We start from the raw sequence: 24,286 nt of genomic DNA on the forward strand, positions 1-24,286 counted from the left end.
TTTATTTTTTGCTTGACAGCAGATGTAATTGCATACATTAGTGCCTCAATAGTTCTGAATGTTTGGCTCGTTCTAAATAGACCTAGCTAAACAGTCAGGAATATCTTTGGTGTTTGTGACAGTTAGCATCACTGTGCTGAATGACCAACTTGTTCCAAATCTTCATTTAGAACTTGCTGGATGATGTTGAAGAGTTTCATGACCGTGCTCAGGAGGCCATGATGGATGAAGTCCCAGATTCATCCAAACTGCAGATGTTGATAGACATGGGCACTGGCCTCTATGTGGAACTTCCTGAACTGCCTCGCCTGAAGCAAGAGCTGCAGCAGGCTCGTTGGCTGGATGAAGTGCGGGTGACTCTGTCAGATCCTCAGAGAGTCACCTTGGATGTGATGAAGAAGCTGATTGACTCCGGGGTGGGGCTGGCACCACACCATGCAGTGGAGAAGGCCATGGCTGAACTGCAGGAGCTGCTGACGGTTTCTGAGAGATGGGAAGAGAAAGCCAAAGTCTGCCTCCAAGCACGGTGAGTATTACTGTTGGTTGTTTTGCTCACTGTTTATGGGACCTATAAAATAAGTCTTGGCCTCCCTCGTAGCTGAACTTACTCCAAGCCAGCCATAAGTAAGCATGTGCAGCACTTGCATAGATGATGGTGCCTGCTTTGGGCATTTGTGGCTAAATGAGGAAACCAAAACGTTGCCATTCTTAGTCCTGTTTCTCAAGGACAGATAAGTTGCAGTTTGGCAGCTTCTCATTAAAACTGAATTTTAAGTCCTGCTAGAGATGCGAGTACCTGGTTTCAGTTTTTTCTGAGGTCTTTCCCTCCCATTTTTCCAATGGAAAAATAAGAAATATGGGGGAATATTGGGGAAAAATCATGAACTTTTTTCTCCAATGGATGAGTGAAATGCTTTTTAAGACAAGGTTTTACTCACTCAGAACGAATAATGACTATTTTTATGAAAGGCAATCTGCAGTATTAGAGAATAATACACTGTTGAAAAGTTGGATATTTCAGTGTTATAAAATTTAACTCATCTATATACATTACTGGTCCTTAATATTCTGACTTCATGAGACTATTTCTAGCTAAATAAAATTGGGTTTTTCCCATGGCTTCAGAAAGTCTGGAAATTTTTACAGCTAAGTCCTACTGGTAGTGATATTCATCACCAGTCTAATAGACTAGATGTTGCACAAAGTTGATGAAGCAGTGTTCCATGCCCTTGGTTTTAAGAGGCTTTGCTGACTTCAGTTACAGGACTCAGTGTATTGTATTGGCTCGAGTATTGGAACTAGACTGAGGAGACCTTGTTTCAAATCCATAGTCTGCCTTGAAATGTACTAGTTGGCCTTGGGCAAGTCACTCTCAGTCTTACAAGGTAGCTGTGAGGGTAAACTAGAGTGGCCACTCCGAAGAGTGAGCCGCAAGTGGAATAAATACTTGCACTGCCTTGGAGAAAGCATTATTCTTGGTGCTGTTTGAGGTGATGGCTGAGTGGTACTTAGTCGAGGCTTTCATTGATCATGACCAGAAAGCAAGAATATATGCCAATCAGGTTGTTTTTTTTTCTTCTGTAGGCCTCGACAAAGCATAGCAGCTCTGGAGAGCATTGTCAGTGAAGCAAAGAATATCCCAGCTTACTTGCCCAATGTGTTGGCATTGAGAGAAGCCCTGCAGCGAGCTCGAGACTGGACAGGCAAAGTAGAGGCCATTCAGGTATGGTTAACTGCAAGCAATGCAGCATCTGTAACTTGGATCCTTGCAAGCAGTTATTTGCTTCCTTCCCTGAAAAAAGTACTACTCCCTGGGCTCTGAAATCTGATCGGTTATTTGTTACAGCTTTCACTTTTGTGGGTGCTTTTTAGTTGATCCTGATGCATCCTGCAATGTTTTGCAGTGGCTTCTTCGGAATATTTATTATAAGTATTTATATCTTTCTGTTCCATTTCAGTGGAGATGCCCAAGGCAGCTAGCAATCAAAGAATATAGCAATAAAACAACAACAAAGAATAAAATGGTAAAATATTCAGATGTGCTGTTATAGAATTTCTTTTCTTCATCTGAAGCAGGGATTCAATTTTGTGGCTGAGAATGTGTTTAGCTGTGATAGCATTCACATCTCTAAACTTTCTTTAAAATGTAAGGGTGGGTATATAGTGCTGGTAGGAATTGCTGAGTTTGAACATTTCAGTCAAGGAAGCCCTCTGCCTAATGAATAAGTAGCCTCAGCAGCCCTTCTCCGTGAGCCCCTGCCAAAGGAAGTGAGGCGGGTGGCTACTAGGAGGAGGGCTTTTTCTGCTGTGGCACCCCGGCTGTGGAATGAGTTCCCTAGTGAAGTTCACCTGGCACCTACATTGTATTCTTTTCGGTGCCAGGTGAAGACCTTTTTATTTTCCCAGGCATTTTAGCTTTCTAGACATTTAGCTTTGCTGTTTTAAATCTGCATTTTAAATTCCTGCACTGCTGCTAGGTTTTATTGTGGTTGTATTGTTATATTGTGGTTTTAATTTTTTATATAATTTAAATCGTTTTATTATGTGCCGTTTAGTTTTAATTTTTGTGAACCACCCAGAGAGCTTCGGCTATTGGGCGGTATAGAAATGAAATAAATAAATATACCCAATAGCATAAACTGTATTTGGCTCATCCACCACATCCCTTGCCTTTTAAACCTTGGCTTTTGTTGCTGCATTCACTTGAGCAAAAGTTAATCACTTTGGTTATTTTCTGGGGTTATTGAGAAGTATATTAATTTTCTGTTTATGCTCCTGTGTAAGCTTGCTTGTGCCTCACAAGCAGGGTGTCTTAGTGGAGTTACTTGGTATTTAGAGGTGAGAGTTCAGGAGTTGTGTGCTTTAAAAAACCCCAAACCAAACTGAAATCCATTATGGGAACTACAAAAATGTGTGTATGAATTATGTAATGTGTGTTTTGTTATTACTGACTGAGTTAGTAGAGTAAGGCACTGCCCAGGGTCACCTGCACACTACGGTCATCCTTGTAAGTTCTTCTTCATGTGCCTCCACCCTCTGAGATCAAGCAAGTGGCTACCAAGGAGAGGGCCTTTCTGGTTGTGGTGCCCCACCTTTGGAACACTCTCCCCAAGGTGGCATGCCAAGTGCCTGCTCGTGTCTTTATGGGAGGGACCACAGCTCAGTTGTACAGCACCTGCGTTGCATGCAGAAGGTCCCAGGGTTGATCCCTGGCCCCTCCAGTTAAAAACATCAGGTAGCAGTTGATGTGAAAGACCTCTATGCAGACCCCAAAGAACTACTGCCATTTGCCAGCCGTACTGGACTAGATGGCTAAATAACCTGACCTAGGGTAAAGCAGTTTCCTTTTGTTCCTATTTCTTTTTAGCACCAGGCAAATATCCTTGTGTTTTCCTAGACCTCTTTCTAAACCTTGGTCAAACTGTTTTTATTCTGCTGCTGTGGCTGATTTTATTGTATTTATCCATTTTATTTTAGCAGCTGTCCTGGGAGTAGTAATACTGAAGGGTATATTTTTAATTATGTTAACGCAACACTGTTGAAATCCTGCTGTGGCTGTAAGTTGAGATAAGTTCAGTTTGGTGTGGTGTTGGGAGTATATAACTGGGCATTATTCTTTACCTCACAGAACGGAAGCAACTACGCGTATCTAGAGCAACTAGAGAATCTGTCTGCAAAAGGCCGCCTGATCCCTGTCCGTCTTGATGCTCTGCCACAAGTTGACTCGCAGGTAGCAGCAGCTCGTGCATGGAGGGAACGCACAGGCAGAACATTCCTTAAAAAGAACTCCAGCTACACACTCTTACAGGTTAGTTGCGAGCAATCTTGTACCAGGGCCTAGAGAAGCATTCTTGACACTGTCTTATAAGTGGCAAGTGGGTAATTGGGGCTGTTGGGCCATCTTTCTCTTATGCCAGGGACTAGTGCAGCTGTAATGCTTCCTGGTGTCTTAATGTTTCTCAGTCATAGTTAAGAGATTGAGAAGCAGGAAATCTGCACAGGGTTGAAGTGAAAATATAAACTTCAGTTCCGTGGAAAGGAGTTGGCTTTAGGAAAGCTTGACTCCTTTGGCTGAAACTGAAATGTTTTCAAAGTTTCAATTTACTAATTAGTACAAATCTTTTAAAAATAAATGTGGACTGAAGCCTGGTCCCCATGACAAATCTGTTTTCTAATGAAATTTTGTCTTCCAGAATTTCAAGGCTCTGTAGAACCATGTATATATCTCCTCCTATAACCATTCTACTTTTTGGTTGCAGGTTCTGAGTCCTCGAACTGATATTGGTGTTTATGGCAACAGTAAGAATAGGCGAAAAAGAGTGAAGGAGCTAATAGAGAAGGAGAAAGAAAAGGATCTTGACATGGAGTCCTTGAGTGAACTGGAAGATGGTCTGGAAGAGACTAGGGACACTGCAGCTGTGGTAAGAAACTATAGTGGCATTGCTCTATAAAGGGCCTTTTACCTATTGGTAATTTACCTATCGGAAGGGTAAAGCTTATAATTGCTATTAATCTGGGGCAGGCATTTGAGTCCATTTTAGGTTAGCTAGGTTATTAGAATAGCTACACTGTGTACAGTTCTTTCTTTTCCTCAGTGCACATAATTCGGAGGTCAAGACAGAAAATTTTCTGCCCAAGGAGAAGATGAAGGCACCGAGAGGGGTTGCCTCTTAACTCCACATCCTGGCCTTTAGGTTGAAACAGTTGTAAGGTGTGCACAGAGGGATTAGATCAGAGTGAAAATGGTGAAACTGTCAGACCTTATGACCTCAAGTTTAAAATTAGGAATCACTACTTTATTTATCCAGCCTCCAATATAACTAACTGCATGTGTTAATTTTGATCCATGGTTGCTAATTTAACTGTTAATCTCATCTTTTAGTAGTTAAATTTTACTTTTAATCTCTTCTTCCTTGGTAAGTCTTACTTTCCATTTCTAAAAGCCCTGTTTGACCATTTGTTAAGTTTGTAAGTATTATTGTTATAAGCATCCACCACCTAGTTTATCCATATTCAGTGTTCACATTTTCATGCTGTGAAAGGTTAACCTTTTAACCCAGCCTGGTTTATGACTGATAGCTTATTGTGTAGTAAGTACACACCTGTACTTGGAAGCACTCATACAGTGCACCATTCTGATTATTAATTTATTTGTGCCTGATGCATATGAATGATACCATTATACTAAATACTTGAGAGCTCAACTTTTTCCTTATAACTCAGGGGGGGTGTTAAGACCTTTGGTTTCAGGCCTGGCTTAGAAGAGAAACTCTTCTATTTCTTTAGTAGATTTCTTTCTTTTACTGAACATTCTTCAGCGTAAACTTTGGCCTTGGGTATGAAACAACATTTTCAGTTTAACAAAAATGGCTGAAGTTCTTCAGCTTCAAAAATGGGGCACATTTGGAAACAATTATAAAGTATACTGACTGCAAATTTTATTTCTCCTTTGCACCTCCAAAGCTATGCTCTTTTGTTGCTACAAATAATTGTGAAGTGGTGTTTGTCAAGCAAGAATTTCTCAATGTACTGTGTAGCCTTCGTCATTCACCGCAGCAAAATATACCCTTTACATGGATAGGGGAGAGCTGCCATTGACTACAGCCCAGTTCCTAAGCACAATTCCATAGGAAATACAAAATATGATTGCGGTATCTCCAGACATTAATTTTTTTTACTGCTTTTCAGTGTTGAAAGTGCTTCACCTGCATTATCTAGGTGTAATATTTGACAATCCTGTAAAGGTAATTCAATAGCATTCCCTCTCATATTGAAGATAAGGCTGAGAGAGCGGCTTGCCTAAGGCCATCTACTAAGTTCATGGCAGAAGTGATGGGGCATCCTGGTTCATAGCTCAGTCATTTAGCCACTGTGCAAACACATCCAGAGTTTGAGGGTTGGCTTTCATTATGTTGATGATACCCAGCTCTATCTTTTTCCCTGTTCTAGCAAGGAACCATCCACAATGGGTTATCCCCACCACCACTACCCAGGGCAAGGCACGGAACATGTGACCAGGCTTTTGCCTAGTCCCTCCATCTGGCTCTTCCTCTCTTGAGCTTGTTCTCTGCCTTTGCCCAGGACAGAGCTTCCAAACAACCTCCTAGTTTCTACCATTTCTTTTTTTGCTATCTCTATTAAAATACTTCCTTTTCTTTAACCCTTTTGATACCCCAGCCTTCATTACTTTATTCAGCGCTTTGTCTGTCTATCTCCTTGGCTTTTCTCTTTGAATTTCTCCCTCTGCTTCTAGACGACTGCCTATGTGAGCACAGGAGGCTACCAGTCAAGAAAGGCAGATTGTCAGACATATCTGAATAGTCACAATTCTGGGGTGCAGCAATAAAGAGTGGCAGGTCTAGACCTTCAACGAAGCAGCCGGCCTGCTCTCTGCCCAACCCCCGGCGGCAACTGCAAGGCGAGCTCCCTGAGGCCGTAATAGGCCGGCATGTTCGCTCTGCCAGAGACGCAAAGGGCAGTCAAAGCTACACTAAAATCTCTGTAGGGGATGCAGGTGACCCCCTCCCCCCACCTTCCTAGACCAGTCTTCTTGCTCCTGCCATTTTGAAAGCTGCCTGGCTGTGTGACCTAAAGAACTTGATGCAGCTCTGTGACTGAGAGCACCAGCAGACCAAGAAGACCAATCATGTAGGACTCAAGAGGACCCAGTGGTGGTCGATATGGGGGAAGAATGGACTGATGGAGACGGCGATTTAGAGTCCCTGGTGATTTCCTGGCATTTTTTGGTTCCGTTACAAGCCAAGTGCCCTGCTTCAGTGTGGCAGTGCCTGTATACCACTGTATACCGAGTGCCCTGTATACCCCTACATAGGGCCCCCCGTTGCCATTACCAGTCAGGCTGAGGTTTTCCCGTCAGTTACCAGCCCTTCTCCAACCAGGGGTCCAGACAAACCAGACGACCTCGTATCTAAAATCCAACAAGCAGTTTTACCTGTCTTCTCTGGGCAGTCAGTTCCCCTGCAGTGGCATGCAGTGGTTGCATGCCTTAATTACCTCTTGTCTACATTACAGCAACATGTTCTACATAGGGATGTCTTTAAAGTGTTTGGAAAGTACAGCTTGCACAAAATACAGAAGCCAGATGGTTATCTGGCATGTGTGTTAGACTATATGACACTGTTCTTGGATCAGCTTCATTGACTTCCAGTTTGTTTCTGAGCTCAATTCCAGGTGCTGACTTTTACCTAAAAAGCCTTAAATGATTTGGAGCCAGGATATCTGAACAACTTCTTCCTCCCATATAAACCTGCCCATATTCCACAGTCATAGAGGACCTGTATTCCACGGTCATAGAGGACCTGTTATATGTAGCATCACTTAGAGAGCTTAGGTTGGTGGATTCTCAAGACAGGACCTTTTCTGTAGCAACAGCACCTTTATAGAATTCCTTCCCAAGGGAGGCCAGATTAGCCCAATCTTTAGTATGTTTCATATGGACAGTGACGACTGTATTATTCTGACTCTGATTTATCATAATGAAAGTTTCTGCTCCTTTTTATTGTTTTTATGTATTTGCTTTAATTTTACAGTGGTTTTTATTCAAATTTCCTTTAGTGCCATGCAAGCTGAGGAACGATTCATAAATGTCTCTGTCTGAACAGGGTATGTGAGGTTACCTGGTGAAATGAGTGAAAAGTTGTCAGCTGTTCTCTCTGTTGAATAGGTGGCTGTTTTCAAGGACCGGGAACAGAAGGAAGTGGAAGCTATGCATGCCCTCAGGGAAGCCAACCTGGCAAAGATGACCATGGTGGATCGCATTGAGGAAATAAAGTTCTGCATCTGCCGCAAAACAGCCAGTGGGTTCATGCTCCAGTGTGAACTTTGCAAAGACTGGTTTCACAGCACCTGTGTGCCCCTCCCCAAAACCAGCTCCCAAAAGAAGGGCTCAAGCTGGCCTGCCAAAGAAGTCAAGTTCCTGTGTCCACTTTGTATGCGTTCTCGAAGACCCCGCCTTGAGACCATCTTATCCCTGTTGGTGTCCTTGCAAAAGCTGCCGGTGCGCCTGCCAGAGGGTGAGGCATTGCAGTGCTTGACAGAGCGGGCTATGAGTTGGCAGGATCGAGCGCGGCAAGCTCTGGCTACTGATGAACTCTCCTCTGCATTGGCCAAGCTTTCTGTGTTGAGCCAGCGTATGGTAGAGCAGGCTGCACGGGAGAAAACAGAGAAAATAATCAGTGCAGAGCTCCAGAAGGCTGCAGCTAATCCTGACCTGCAGGTAGGACGGGTATGCAGTATATGACTTTGTTAGTTTCTTTGTATGTAATCCTTTTTTTGTCTTTCTGGAAATAATTGCTTTTTTCCTCAAGTGTATACTAAGAACAGTCACCTAGTCTGATCTGAATGCAGATCTTCTGTGACCAAAAGATTTCCCCCCTTAAATATCTTGAAAGGCTTACAGAATAAAGTGGCACCTTTTATTGGATGAGTCCACTTGGAATAGGAGTAGATACACTGATGTGAATAAACTCAAGTTTGCTACAAATGTAGGTAAGTGGCCACATTAGAAGTTTCCCTCAAGCACATGGAATATACATTGACCAGCAAGCAATTGATAGACCATAATAGCCCAAGAACAAAACTTCTGTATTTCAGTGCCAGAAATTCCCAGACTTTACAAGCAGGTCAGCTTTTAAAACATGAATACAAAATGAGTGCAAGTCTTCTTTCATATTGCTTGACTTAGAGGAGTATAGCTTTACTATTGAGGAGTTAGTAATGATATTTTGTCATGTCAGCTGTTCTCCTTTTTTTTTTTTTTTTACTTTGTAGGTTTTCTGTCCCTTCCCTTTCTTTATACATTTATTCACTCTGTACATCTTCCCTGGCTCCTATCCATGCACCTCAGGGAGATGCATCTAACTTTGAACATCAGGCTCCTGTACTAGCAGAAGTTGGGGTCTGATAATAGATATTTCTTTAAATGTTTTTTCCTCTTGGGCCAACTGAGTATTTGCTATGTCAGTATCAAATTACAACTAAAATACTAAGCCCTGAAATGTAGTTCTGGTGCACCATCGTTGCTGCAGTTAGCAACTTTGTTTTATTTTTGTGATTACCTATGAAAGGTACTAACTTCTACAGTTTCCAGGGGGTGGTAGTTCAGACAGTGAAGAAGCTAGTTGTGATGATGCTCTCAGGAGCTATGGACAAAGTAAGGTATTGAGAGTTCTCAGCCGATGTTGCCCTCATAAGCATTAGAAATTAAAGTTCCATGCCTTATCCCTGGAACCACCATATTTAGATGTTAATATTACAGTTCCTTAAGATATGAATTGCATCCATAGGCCAAAGACTCCAAGTAAAGGAGATCTTATGCTCTAGTCTTTTTGTCTCCTGTACATGTTTTATTGGAGACCCTGTTTTTGTCACAAAATGCCTTTCACTCCTTAGGGCCACTTGACTAGTTTTCAGCAATCTGGCTTTAACCGGGCAATGAGTAGTGTGTCATCATCTCCACGACAAACTGTGGACTATGATGACGAGGAGACGGATTCAGATGAAGACATCAGGGAAGCATATGGCTACGATATAAAGGTCAGTATGGCAATAAAAATCTCTGAACCGTGTCATTAATGTCAGTTTTATTCCTCCAGTGAAATTTCTGCTAACTTAAGAGTAGGTTAGCATCATAGCTTTAAAGTTGCTTGATACTTCAAGGTGATCCAAGTTCTGTTAAGTTTGCAAGGGTTTTTTAAAACTTACTGCACTTGAATTAACTGATTGAAAAGGAGCCAAAATGCATTGTCACCCCCATCATTTTGAGAGATTGGCTCGTCTTTTAAGTTGTCCACTACAGTGTTTAAAGGAAAACAAAATGTAAGCCACGTTTCTGTGAATGAATAAACTAGATTAATTTAGGCTGGAGAATTCCTGAGAACAGACTGTGGGGGTGACGGGGAGTTGGATGACTAGGTTCTACTCTGTACACCCATATCTGTGCTCTGTTCTGTTTTAGGACAATGCCAGTGTAAAATCCTCTAGCAGTCTGGAGCCCAACCTCTTCTGTGATGAAGAAATTCCTATCAAATCTGAAGAAGTTGTAACGCACATGTGGACAGCTCCATCCTTCTGTGCTGAGCATGCATACTCATCAGCTTCTAAAAGCTGCTCTCAAGGTAATGGCATTTTCTGTATAGATGGGAGCATCTAAGGGATTGTCTTATCTCAGAGCACTATGTAGCACTTTGAGTGGCTGGTGGAGCCTGGGTAATTCATTATAATCCTGATTTCCACTGGTGTGTTTGAACATACAAGTGACTTTATGTTCTGCCTATCTATAAGGAAAAACATGCCATCAACTACCAAGAAATGGAGTATTTGAAATACTTTCTGAAATTCTAACAATTCTTAGTCCTTTTTATGCTAATAAAAATTCAAAATACTATCCTTTGACTTTCTCCCCTTTGTCCTGTGTGATTTTGGCTTCTCTCTGAAAGGTTCCAACACTCCAAGGAAGCAGCCCCGTAAAAGCCCCCTAGTACCTCGCAGTTTAGAACCACCTGTACTCGAATTGTCTCCTGGAGCCAAATCTCAGCTAGAAGATCTAATGATGATAGGAGATCTCCTAGAGGTATCTTTGGATGAGACTCAACACATCTGGAGGATCTTGCAGGCAACACATCCACCATCTGAGGACAGGTTTCTCCATATCATGGAGGTAAGGGCATGCCTTTCCTGCAGAGAATAGTTTATTCTCTTAGCTTTTCTCAGAGTGTCATCTCCAATCTGAGCAGAAGGGAGCCATCACAGTAAGATCAATCTCTACCAGGGCGGATTGGTTTAAATCAAGGCGATTTAAATCAACCAGGAAAAAGGTTGATTTAAATGGCTGATTTAAATAAAGTTTCCAGCTGAAACTTTTTCATACATTTCCAGAACTATACAAATCTGACCACTAAGCCATGTTAATTGACAACTAAATAGAGTATTAAAGAGTACATGTTACGCTGTCTCGTTCATACAAGCAGGCTTTGCAACCCTTTGTCACACTGTATATACTTGGCAAACTTCCTTTTTTTAACGTATAGAGGGAATGTCTTTAAAATATTCCCATAAAGGGTCTTTCTTATAACCAGCACCCATGATGGTTTCAGGTTAACAGCACAATCCTATACATGTCTACTCAGAAATATGTTCCATTGAGTTCAGTGGGGCTTACTCCCAGGTAGATGGGTATAGGATTGCAGGCATAGTATGGGAGTATAGGAAGAGGCACACTGGACAATTTTGTCTTCTTTTTTCTTTCCAGTGTTGCACATTTCTGCTTCACTCAGTTTTGGCCCAGCTTTACCCTCATAACAAACTAAGTAGCAAACAAAAATGAAATGCCCATGACTGATAGCTCAAAGCAAGGTTTGATAGTTACCGGGCAGAAAAAAAATCCAATTTAAATTTTAAAAATCTGACTCCTTCAATTTTTCAAAGTATCAGTTTTTATCTAGCTGATGACATTGTTTTTCCATTCTGACTGTGCCTTACTTTGCCCAGCTGCACACCATAAATTTTATTTATGGTTTGTTAGAAAAAAGCAAACCATTTACATTTTAAAAATTGATTTAATTTTTTTTAATTGTTTAAAGGTGCAATCCTATCCAGATAGGTGGCCGCCACTGAACTCAGAGGCAGTGCAGAAGTGAGGGGAGGTCGCTTCTCTGGGAACCAACCGCGGAGCGCGGGCTCTGAGGTCGGTTCCTGTGGTGTCTAGCTGCTGTCTAGTGGCCATAGGATTGCTCCCTAATTGTTTTTAAAAGTCATTAATTTTTCCATCCTGAATTCTACCACACATCTGTATACAATGTATGGTAAAAACCTCCTTACTGCTTGTCAGGATGATGGAAGATGAAGCAATGTGTGTGTGAGCTAACCTCAGTAGTTTTGTCATCTTGATGAGTTTATTGTTCACCCTCTTCCCACAATCACGGTTTAGCTGAATGTTAAGTCTTATGGGCAGGATTGGGATGACTTCTCTGGTTTTTTTTTTTTTTTATAGCAACTAGTACAGTGGCGAGAAAAAGTTTGTGACCCCTCATAACTACAGAAATTCCGTAGTTTTACCATGATAGTCTTTGTGAATCAAAACTAGGCGTTTTCTAATTATTCAATAGGGTTTATATTAAACTGTTATATTAAATTTATTAAATAATAAATTGTATTAAATATTCTCTGTCTTGTGAAATAAAAGGATGTGTAAATTAGGCAAACTATGAGTACTTAAGAGTCAGGGTATGTGCAAAAGTAAGTGAACCCCTGGTTGCATCAGCTCAGTTAAAGGGAATAATTAGAATCAGGTGTTTAAGTAATTAGGTACTTCAGGGGTGAGTTTGGGAGGCCCCACTCAAGAAAAGGACCAGAAACTTTGTGAATTTGGTCTTCACCATACAGTTGTGTAGAAACATATCATGCCACAATGAAAGGACATCTCTGAGGATCTCAGAAAAACAGTTGTTGTTGCTCATCGGTCTAGAAAGGGTTACAAAACAATTTCTAAGAATTTGTGGCTCCACCAGTCCACTCTCAGACAGTCTACAAATGGAGAAGGTTCAAGACCACAGTCACTCTACCCAGGAGTGGTTGTCCTACCAAAATCTCTCCAAGAACAAACTGGCACATCATCCAGGAAGTCAAAAAGAGCCCCAGAGTAACATCCAAGGATCTGCAGGCAACACTCGCCTTGGCTAATGTGAGTGTTCATGACTCAGTGATCAGAAAAAGACTGAACAAGTGTTGATGGGAGGATAGCCAGGAGGAAACCAATGTCCTCTAAAAAGAGCATTGCTGCCTGCCTTGAAGTTCTCTAAAGGTCACCTAGATGATTCCCAAGACTTCTGGAACTATGTTCTCTGGACAGATGAGTCAAAGGTAGAACTTTTTGGCCTCAATGAGAAAAGTTATGTTTGGCGAAAAACACTGAGTTCGAACAGAAGAAAGTCATCCCAACTGTCAAGTGTGGCAGTGGGAATGTGATGGTTTGGGCCTGCTTTGCTGCCTCAGGACCTGAGTGGCTTGCCATCATTAACACAATCATGAATTCTGCAGTGTACCAGAAGATTGTAGGGGAGAATGTCAGGCCATCTGTCCCTGAGCTGAAGCTGAACTAAAAGTGGGTCATGCAACATGGCAATCATCCTAAACATACAAGCAGATCTACAAAAGAATGGCTGCAGAAAAAGAAATTCCATGTTTTAGAATGGCCTAGTCAAAGTCCGGACCGCAACCACATTGAAATGTGACAGGACTTGAAGCAAGCTGTTCATGCGAGGAAGCCCTCAAATGTCACTGAATTGAAGCAGTTCTGTAAGGAAGAATGGGCCAGAATTCCTCAAAACGGATGTGAGAGACTGACCAACAGTTGCAGAAAATGTTTACTTTGAATAATTGCTGCTCAAGTGGGTGCCACCAGTTATTGAATCTAAAGGTTCACATACTTTTCCACACATGGATATTGAATGTTGAATCAGTTGTGGATAAATACATGTTGGAAAAGCATCATGTCTGTGTGTCATTTGTTTAATCAGGTTATCTTTTGTTCTTTATCTAGGGAAGGGGTTCACAAACTTTTTCTTGCCACTGCGTATCTGTAGTGCTAATTAAAATGTTTAGCAACAACTCTTGCTTCAGTCCTCTTCTGCTACGTGGTGCTTAGATTTTTAAAACTTTTGAACACTGAGAAACACCCTTTCGTTTGCAATCTATAGCAGGGCTGTTCCTCAACACCCCATTGCCTTTTCCATGATACAGCCAGCTGCTTCTGCCATTTAATTGTAATTTCCCCCCCATGCACTGCCTACTTTTTAGCCTGTTTTTTCTTCAGCAAAATCTCTTAATTTTTTTGCTTAGTCTGGTCTATCAAACACAAATTTTCTTCCCCAACACGTTCTATCTTGGTCTTGCATTTTTACTGGTCTCCACATTTCCATTCTTCAATCTTGCACATATTTAGGTAATGCTGATTTGAGCCAAGAATTGTATTATTCCCTGTGTGGTATGTATTACTCAGTCTGTCTGTGTCTCTCTCCCTCTCCCTCTCCGCGTGCGTGTGTGTGTAAGAAAGTGTAAGGGATCAGGAACTGAAAACCCCAGGGCAAAATCTAGTCTTCTGAATAGAATTAGCTGCTCCCTCACCTACTAATTCAAGTAGCAAAAGAGGTATATGGTGCTTAGGAGCCCACTTTAGCAATTAGCGAGGAGGCGCTAGCCCTCTCTCCACTTTTCAGACTGGTCCTCCAAGAAAATGAGTAGCTGATTAGACTAATTAGATACTAGTATATAAAAACTAGTAGATAATTAGCTAACTAGGAGCTAATTATCATCCTTAGAAATTGTTTAACTTTGATCCCTTTTGGCTTCAAAATAGAGCTTGGCACTATAGGCTTGAACTTCAGCTATGCTATAAGCTTCCAGTCTGAAACGTAACTGGTTTTCCTCCTTCTGAATAAGTCTGTTTTGTTCGAAACAGACACTGATGGTCCCAATTAGTGTTCCAGTTTGATGCAGTTATAGGTCATATTCCTAACTTCTCTTCTTGCACTTTTAATACGTAGTATCTGATTTTAAAGCTTAAATGATTGCTAGTTTTATTCAATATATAAGTTCAGTTTCTGTAGAATTAATACAAGGAAACTGGACCAAAATGTGGATATCAGTGCTATTTTTTTAAAAAAATTCATCTTGGACCAAAACATGGTGATAGAGCACATACTTTGCAAGTAGAAGGCCCAAGGTTAAATATCTAGCACCTCCAGCTAGGGCTAGGAAAGACCCGTGTCTGAAACCCTGGAGAGCTGCTGCTACTCACTCTAGACAATACTGAAATAGATGGATCAGTGGTTGTTTTCAGTATAAGTTAGTTTCTTATGTAAGATTGATAAAACTCAGAATCAAAGCCTGATTGTTCAGATCTTGTTTACTGTTGCTTCACTATGGTGTGTTTGTGCATTCTGCACATGAGTTGCATCACATGCTCTTCTTGTATGGCCTCTGCCAGTGGTGGTGGTGTTGCTAATGTTGGGTGGAGGTGGAAGGGATGCCACGTTGCCTCCATTCAAACAATGAACAGTGTTGCTCAAGCACATCGCAGTAGCTCACACTAGCTGGAAGTGTTATAATGTTCACAGAAGTTGGTTCCTTGGCTTTGTTTTTATTATATGTCATTGGAATAACTCTGGAGTTCTCCTATTAACCTTTATTTTGTCAAATTGTTTTTCAAAGGATGACAGCATGGACGAGAAGCCATTAAAAATGAGGGGAAGAGACTCGTCTGAGAGGAAACGGAAGCGCAAGCTAGAGAAAGCAGAGCAGTACTTTGGTGAAATGAAGCAGAAGTCTAAAGAGCTGAAGAAGTTGGAGAAACCCAAGAAGAAAAAGCTAAAACTGACCATGGACAAGACGAAGGAACTGAACAAACTGGCCAAGAAACTGGCCAAGGAAGAGGAACGGAAGAAGAAGCGTGAGAAGGCAGCTGCAGCAAAAGTGGACCTGGTGAAAGAGTGCACAGAGAAAAAGAGGGAGAAGAAAGTCTTGGATATCCCCTCCAAGTATGACTGGTCAGGAGCTGAAGAGTCTGATGACGAAAATGCAGTGTGTGCTGCACAGAACTGCCAGAGGCCCTGCAAGGACAAGGTGGGTCACCTTGGCTGAACTTTTTCAGAGGTCGTTGCTAGCCGCCTTCAGACTTCAGGGCTGTGTCTTAGAATTTTGTCATTTTTATTTTAAAGGGTAGAGACCATAAAATATGTGTTCTTTGTTCATTAACAAGGAACTTTATGGGTCTATGTATTTGACTAGGCTATACTAAATCAGAATTTGGTCTTGTCAACTCGATTCTGAACATTGGCAGGCATTAAAGAGATGCAGTAAAGAAATGGGTGAATTTGAAAATAGTTTCCCCATCTGATAAGTTTTCCCATCTCCTCATCTTTCCTTCCCTGCTGGCACTCTAGAACACCTGCTGACTGACACCCAGGAGTTAATTCCAGACTTGAGAGAGAACTATTCCCAGGCCTTGGTGTGTATCGAAGTGAAAGTCTCTAAGCTGGCCGTGCAGTCTTCGTCTAGGAAAGTTAATCTTCCAAAAGCTCTTGCATAAAGCCTGTGAGCCCTGAGTCTGCAGGTTGAGGGAAGCCACATGCCGCACTGCCCCACTTTCTTGCTGGAGGTAAATCTGCAGAGCTTTAGAACTGATCGGATTATAGCAAATTAAATCTCTTCCGCCCTGGAGACCCTTTTTGGGTCCACTTGCAGTAACTTTGGACTCGAGTTTCAGCTCTGCAGGGACATTTTGCTGGAGCAACACTCATACTCATAGTAGTTTTGTGCTTCTGTTCAGGGAACATTCCACAAAGCTGCTTTGGATGTGTATGCACACATAGCTAGGATTCACTTGTGCGTCAGCAATGCCAGCTGGTGCATATGTGCAGTAATGCAACTGATCATGTTGTGGGGAGGGGGAAGGGAAAACAGTGTGTGCGCTAATAGAGGATGCTTGTGCTGGTGAGCAACACACATTGCTGTTAGCAGAGTGTGGTTCTTGCTGAAAATAAAGCTGTCCTTTTGCATAAAACACTTCAAATGTAAATCCTGCACAAGTGCATAAACTGCTGCAGACATTTCCATATGCTGCAGAAGCCAGAGTTTTGCTGTAGGATTTAACTGCAGAGACCTAGGAAACACATTGTGAAGACACTTCAAATCTTTCTATTTTTTTAGACTGATCAGCCACACTATCCACAGCAGCTCAGGGTAGATAAACTTGTATAACATCCTTGCTAATTTGCTTCTAATAAACTTCCACTAATATTTTTAGAAACTAGTTTAAAGTGCACTGCCAGCTCACGTTCATCCCTGTCCACTAGACACTTGTCCAAACAAAAGTCTTCCAAGTATTAAGAGACTGCCAGGCTTTGGCAAACTACAGGAAGAAGAGTTCTGTGGCAGGGTGCAACTATCAAGAGTGTCTCTTTGCATACTCTTATTGTGTGTGTGTATTGCACTGATATCCTTAAGGCATACTTGACTGATCTAAGAGGTCATCATTGGACATATGAAAGGTGGTCTTCAACAGGGTGTAGCACCCAGGCTGTTTAGAGTAAGAGGGAGTCAGTACAGTAACATGCTCCCAGTGACTCATTCCAGGAGATGGACTGTGCATTTGGCAGCAGTTGAAGCTTCTAAAAAAATAATCAGAGCTCTCATCACGGTACTCCAGTCTCAAGGTTATAAAGGCATGGGTGGTTTATGAGGTCTGAATTTGAAAATAAAGCCTCAGCTGCTTTACCAGGTGGAGTGGTAGAAAGCACTTCTGGCTGCCGCAACAAGTGCTGCTGCAAGCTCAAGTGATGGAGAGGCTAGACTCCCCCCCCCCCCCCGAATCATTGATGGGATTCCCCATCTTCCCACCAGGGTTGGTAGTCAAAGTACCTGCTAATAGGTCACCTCAGTCTTGGCTTGATGGAGTTTCAGTTGACTTTTCTCATGTGTGGCCAGACTCTAAGCACAGACTCTGCAAAACCTGGATTGAATTTTTAAAAAAAGTTTAACTGTTTCATCTGCACACAGGTAACATCTAATTCAGTATCTATATCTGATCTCTCCCAGTGGCTTCATGCATAGTAGGGGTGTACTTATGGAGGAGGAGTTGGGGGAAGCCATCTCGTTTGGGATTTTTCTCATAATAAACAAAATTGCCCAAGTGATTCTATGAATGCCTGTTCCGCAGCTGTGATATCAGTCCCTCATGGCCAATAATTTTAAAGGCTGCAGGAAAATCTCACAAGGTCAATAGGGTTTTTCTCCTACTCTATGTGGAAATTGACCAAAAAAGCCACAGTCTCTGTGCCATTTAGATAAAAAGCCAAGTTGGCAGAGTTCTTAGAAAACTGTAGCTTCCAGAGTGCAGATTATAATTTGGAAAAGGTCTCCCCGACGGTACGTTGCAGATAACAATAGCGGAAGAGAGAAGAGCCTGTCTGTTGGATTGCAGAATCCAGTTTGCCTCATGAGTCCAGTGGCACATCATCCTAACTGGCTCACCACCCCAACGAAGACACCGGAGGGGGGGGGATCTCCGCCTTCTAAGATGATTATGATCTGACCATGGCAAACGTGTTGGCCAGCTTCCCCAGTGGTTCACCTCTTTCCAAACTAAGGCAGAACATGGAACCCAAAACATCTGACATGAATGGCACCAGGTACTGGAGTAGATCCGTGGTTGCCGTAGAGACAAAAAGTTTCTAAGCCAGCTCTGAGTAACTGGCCTTGCATGTGTGTTGAGATCCATATCTCACTATGTCATCCAGCATAGTGGGTCTGCCCAGCCTCCAACACCATGGGTATACATTCTGCACTGGATGAACTAAGCACCATGTTCCTTAGTGAAGAGCCAAAGGGGTCTGCCAATAACTGACACTTCTCTCCCCATCCTGCGGTTTGGATATTTGAACAAGATCAAAACCTGGCCTTGTTTAGTCAGGTCTCATAATATACATAATGTCAGCGGGCTTCATCCAGAATTTAAATAATGGATAATAGATGTTGAATTGACCACTGACTGTTTAAACTGTAACCACGACAGCTTGGGGGCAACACTGTTTGTTTTATTTACAACATTTGTATACTGCTCCACATTTAAACAGTTTCCAGAGCAGTGAACAACAAGAGATAAAATGGACAAAAGATAGAAGAAATGAAACATGATAGCAAACTTATTCTTAAAAAAAAAAGCAAAACAGTGCCAATAAAACTGAGGTTGGTTAACCAAAGAAGACTTCCTGGAAAAGAGCTGTTTTCAGGAGGTGCTGTTGGCATCTGCCTGACCTCCAGAGCAGGGAGTTCTGTTGTTGCAACCCTACAACAGCCCTCAAGTGGCAGGAAGTGAGACAAGCAGCACCTCTCTAGGTATTCTCAACATCCATTATTTGAAAACAAGATAAACTAAAGAGATAGGGGATTAGATTCAAATGTTGGAGTCCTGTGAATTTAGTGTATTTAATTCATCCTTCCGGTAAAGTCAGACTTGCACATTTTAAAATCATTTTGACAGTTCAAACAAAACGCTTTTCAGTGCAGAGAATTAAAGCTGTAGTTCTCTTTTGATGACAGCACACTTGCCTTTGTTTGTGTCAGCTGTCACTGTAATATTTCCACACAGTTCTGCTTTTTTATATGCTCTTGTCACAGTCCTGCCGCTATATGGTGGCCACTAACCCTCTGCCACATCTGTGCAAAGGAATCCTTTGATCAGTGTAAGTACTGCTAAAAACCAAAAAGTAGGCTTGGCTTAGAACAGCCAAAGGAGAAAGAAATACTGCCTTCAGCATGGACATCAATTCAGGAGGCTTCTGGATTTTACTGCAGAACATTATTTCAGTGGTCTACAACTACTGTGGGGGAGTGATCAAATTTTAAAATTATTTTAAGGCACAAAGAGTACACTCTTAACAGTTCCTGGAAACAAATGGGACAGAATCTGGTGGTACTTGAAAATAAAAGTTTAAGTGCTAACTTAGAGGCGGATGGTCTGCTGCAACTGTATATGTATGGTGGGTTGAATATATGAAGCTGCCTTACACTGAGTCAGACCTTTGGCCTATCTTGCCTGGTACTGTCTACTCGGACCGGCAACAGCTATCCATGTTAAGTAAAGGTCTGGAATTTCTGGGGATTGAGCTAGGACTTAAACATGTGTCCCACTACTGAGCTATGGAGCCTCCCCTTCTTTCTGAAATTCCTTCCCATTTGTCTTTTCTATGTGGACAAAGCCACAGATTCCAGCTTTGCATCAGAAAAGGCTGGTTTGTGCTCAGGAACATTTTAATTCTTGGTGAGGGGGGGTGAGAATAATTAAATGGAAAATGGACATTGTAATTATTCAAAAAGTAAGTCTTAAACATGTGGCACCCGCTATTTCAATTGTCTCTGCCCCTGGCCTGTGAGGCCTTAACTGCCAGTTGTTTCACTTCAAAACTGGGATAGTGCTAATTTCGCTTCATTGATTTTATTTATGTAGAGTGCCATGTACATTGGTGTTGAAATGTAAGAGGCTTTTTGCCCACTTATTCAAACCACAGGATCCTCTGTGGTACGGAGGTTTATGCAAGTCCTGTATGCCCATATTGTAAGAGAGCTAGCATGTTGTATGAATCTCAGACTCTTTTGGATGTTCATGCTCTACAAACGCTGCTTATACGCGAATGGGAATTGGAACGCAGTTGCAACATCTTAACCGTGAGGACTGCTGTGGTATTTTGGTTTCAAAAACGAAGCATCTTCACTGGGGCTCTTCCTTCTCAGACTCTTCCGGGAGGCCCACCCATTCTCACCGAGTCTCTAGGTTTGGTGTTCAGTTTTCGGCCAAGTGTTCTGCACTCCTCGGTCTCCCCTTGAGCAGCTCTGAAGTTGCCTGGGAACAAGTGCTACAGGCGTGGCAGCATCCGCCACCGGTTTCTGGCATCATTGGTCGTGCTGCTGTCAGGCTGAAGGTCCAGGGTGAGGTGGAGTACTGTTCTGTTCTCTGAAGACGCATGGTTTGGTGGTAAGGATGAATGCCCTGCATTAACCCTTGCTTCTCTAGTGACCTCGGAAGACCTTTCTGCCTCTATAATGCTACGCTAGAGAACTCATATCACTTTTTTGTGAGTGTTTTTCTCTCCCTTGCAATACAGTTAACACACGTCTATTGTCTCTTACAGGTAGACTGGGTGCAGTGCGATGGTGGCTGTGATGAGTGGTTTCATCAAGTTTGTGTTGGTGTCTCGCCAGAAATGGCAGAGAGTGAAGACTATATCTGTATAAACTGTGCAAAGAAACAGATGCAGGGGCCAGGTAGTCCAACACATGCACCACCAGCTCATTTCCTGCTGAGCTACAAACTTCCCATGGAGGACCTCAAGGAGACAAGTTAGCAGCTGCTTGGTCTTGCTGGGACTTGAGGGAAATGGAACACTAAGAAGGTGGTGTGAAGCTAACATAGCCACTTGGAATGCTGCACTTCCACAAACAAACGGCCCTGTAGTGGAGCTGGCCCATGTAGCTGGCTTCCCTTACATGAAGGGATGTCATGGGCACAGGGGTACTGACCCAGCTATGCAGATACCACCCTGTTGGAAGTCCCTGCCAGTATTTGTACTCCCGTGTTTCCTACATAAGGCTGAGCGTAGCTACTGCCTTCAGGCTGAGCAGATGTGTGGCCCATGGATTATGCTTTTCTGCCTCAGCAGTTTAAACAGGGGGCACTGTTGAGAATCCTGAGCCCCACAAGTTTGCCCCATAGCGGCATGTTGATTGTGCGGAGATGAAGGCTCCCATTCAGCCTCTTCATGTTGTTGAGGCACCAAGGCAATGTTATGTGGCTAAGGAACCTGCTTTAAGCACCATGCAGGAGGGGACAGGAGTGGGTGGAAAAATTAAATTAGTTCCAGTTTGGTTGTTAGAAGGCAAAGGAACTTTAGGTCTTGAAAGCATTGGTTTTGTCTTTGCCCTAATTCTTTTGGGTATCTTCCCTTCTTGGGGAAAGCTCATGCATATATTTACATGTAGCTGAGGTATGTATCCTTGGCAAGGCACTCCTTCCTGCACTGGTAGCCATTTCCCTCTGTCTTAGGCTTTATGAACACCCTGTCACTAAGTTGTCTGAAGCAAGGTGCAACTGGTAAAGTGGGCACCACGAGTGCATGGGATTAACGGCTGGGACCGACAGCAGTCCAGCTTTCTCACGATTCCACACTGACATGCTTCTGTGAAAACTTCAACTCACAAGTATTCCCAGCATCATCAAACTGTCATCTCACAGTTCTAATACACAGTCCAGAGATGCAGATTGCGGCCCTGCTTCCTTGCCTTTACGTTTCAATGGATTAAAGGCCTAAACTTGGCTACAAATCCGGTTTGACCTTTCCCCCTTGCTTTTCTGGAAGGCAGGTGGCTTGGGGGTATGTGTCCCGGGTGACAATTGTTTTAGTAAACCCATTTTTTAAAAAGGACTGGTTTTTACTTTTTTCTATGTCTCAAACTACTGACTTGTTCTATAAAAAATAGATTATTTTTCTTTGTTTTTATACTTACCACGGTTACCAGCAGCACAGAAAAAAGAGGCTCACTAAACAAAAACCTGCCTGCAGGCTTGGGTTGTTTTTTTTACTTCATTCCTTCCTTGTAGTACAAGGAATTTAGCAGTTACTTCCCACATCCTTGCTCCACCTGCTGCCTGTGTTTTAAATAGGTAAAAACATTTCATGTGCTACCTTCATGTTGGGGTTTGTTCTGTTAGCAAGGCAATTTGGTCCTTGCTGTCTCCCAGTTTATACTGGCTTTTCTGTAAGTGAATGGCTGAAACTGGCCATAGTGGTGTCTTCCCCCTCCCACCCACCATTATCTATTGTGTTTCCATTCTTCTACAGTTCTAGGAGTGTTGTAACTATAGTGTCCAGTCTTATTAGATGCAGGGGTTGGGGTTTTCTAAAAGATAAAATCTGTAGTGTTCTGCCTTGACTGTTTTGTGTCCCTTCTGTTGTATCCAGTACTTGCAGACTTCATTGGTAAGCATCTCTATCATGAAGCACTGTGTTGACTTCTCCTGTCTGCATATGATTCACTTCATTTAATCAGAATATGGGATTGGGAGGGGCTTCCATTAAGCCAGAGGGTGGTTCCTAGTAGTTTATAAAACTGTTCCAAGGCCCACCAGTTTTCCCTGGGGTACTTCTGCCTTAACGCTGAGACCTCTGTGAAAAAGAGGAAAATGCTGAAAAGTTTCTTTTAAGGGTCCACCATATGCTGAACCAGCAACCCACTCTTTTTCTGTTTTAAAATTAAATTGAAAAACAGCTTGCCGCCTCAGCAACTCAGGTGGCTGTAGTTTTCATTTCAAAGAAAACCTTGGCTATGTGCTTGAGTCTCCATTTATACACAGCTTTTTGGACAGCCAGTTGAGCTTTAATTCAGAAGACAGGGGTCATCCCAAATGGTGGTCATAAGGCAAGAAAATGTAGTGGGTTGCAAATAACAAGCAAGCCAGAATATTGATCCTCGGCACAACAAAGCTTCTTGCTTGATCAACATCAAATACCAGCCAAAGTCATAACAGAAAGTCCAGGTGCATATACTTGAATTGTCACTGACTTCTGAAGAGAAAGCTTAGAAAGTGGTACCAGGAGATATGATCGGTAGGTTGTATAACAGTAAAAGAAAATTAAAAGCAGCTGGGCTTGCGGGTTTGAGGGGGAAGTGTTCACTTGCCCCCATACCTTCTGCTGGCTGGTCTTCCCTTACCAAGTGTTATTAAGGTGAAGCAAACAGCAGTTTCTTCCCTTTTTGTTACTGAACTGGCAGACTATGTGGATTTGCAATCTCATGTTATTTTCTGCCTTCCTTTTGCATCAGTCTGTCCCTAGCTTTCTAGCCCCTTTTAAAGTCTGCTTTCAAAACTGGATTCTTTCTGTTTTTGTCCTTTTTTGTGTTCTGTTTTCTTCTAGTTTTTGTTCAACACAGAGTCCTCCTGCATCAGACCAAAGTTTAACTTTGGAAGTCAACAAGTAGAGCATGAAGGCTGTTCTGCTATTAACTCCTAGCAATTGGTATTCAGTACCATATGGCCTTGGAACATGGAGGCCCATGTAGCCATCATGACTAATAGCTGAGGAAGCACCCTTCTTACACTACCAATTCTTTGCGTACATACTTTCATTTGCCACTCAACTTCCTGGTTGACCCATCCCACCTGACCAAATACATCCACTTGTTCAGTTGCCATTGCCTTTATGTTCCCATTTCCCCCACAAAGGCTAGTGTATTTGTGGGCATGAGCTTCAAGTCCCCAGTTAAGATCTCCACTAAGCCATGAACTCACTGGGTTGGCATTAGGCTACTGAGTACTGTGCTTGGCGTGTGCTTCTCCTGCTCCATAGTAGCAGGGCAACACTAGACTGCTTTACAGGGTTGTAAGACTGCACAAGAAGTCCTCTAAACATCCAGGAAAAATATCACACAAATGCTGTATAGTATTCACAGAGTCCAAGAATGGGAGACGCAGACTGATCTTTGCTATCTCTACCACCATCAGCGGAGTGGAAAGAAACATGCCGTCCTTATGGAAACCTGTATGTTGAAGCCCCATTGATGGGTTCACAAGTGCCCTTGCCAATGGTGAATATATCTTTTATTCTGGCAAGTGAGAAATGGTGGGAGATGGGATTGTCTGACCTTGACTTGACCTTCAGAGGCTTTTGGAAATTGTGAGGTGTCTCACTGCTTTCATGTGCCTCTGAAGCTCAGC

At 42.5% G+C, this 24,286-nt stretch overlaps 1 protein-coding gene across 12 annotated transcripts in view; it reads left to right on the forward strand.

The window, feature by feature from the left end:
• Positions 1-23,442, forward strand: part of KDM5A (lysine demethylase 5A) — a 54,503-nt gene extending 31,061 nt beyond the window's left edge. For 3 of the 12 annotated variants that reach the window (XM_084809338.1, XM_084809339.1, XM_084809346.1), the window contains 11 exons: positions 171-526; positions 1,585-1,723; positions 1,959-2,024; positions 3,629-3,808; positions 4,260-4,421; positions 7,685-8,245; positions 9,412-9,555; positions 9,977-10,136; positions 10,458-10,678; positions 15,229-15,639; positions 20,706-23,442. In XM_084809338.1, the coding sequence (XP_084665464.1) occupies positions 171-526; positions 1,585-1,723; positions 1,959-2,024; positions 3,629-3,808; positions 4,260-4,421; positions 7,685-8,245; positions 9,412-9,555; positions 9,977-10,136; positions 10,458-10,678; positions 15,229-15,639; positions 20,706-20,918 (2,613 nt within the window). In that variant the 3' untranslated portion in view covers positions 20,919-23,442. Of the gene's footprint in view, positions 1-170; positions 527-1,584; positions 1,724-1,958; positions 2,025-3,628; positions 3,809-4,259; positions 4,422-7,684; positions 8,246-9,411; positions 9,556-9,976; positions 10,137-10,457; positions 10,679-15,228; positions 15,921-15,959; positions 16,055-20,705 lie in introns of those variants that run through there. The other 9 variants (XM_084809342.1, XM_084809343.1, XM_084809347.1 and 6 more) reach the window with 5 other exon arrangements.
• Positions 23,443-24,286: the final 844 nt, after the last annotated feature.

Source organism: Heloderma suspectum, chromosome 7, assembly GCF_057233095.1.
Source record: "Heloderma suspectum isolate Gila_16-S chromosome 7, 16-S_ref, whole genome shotgun sequence".
In the NCBI taxonomy this organism is placed as follows: domain Eukaryota; kingdom Metazoa; phylum Chordata; class Lepidosauria; order Squamata; family Helodermatidae; genus Heloderma; species Heloderma suspectum.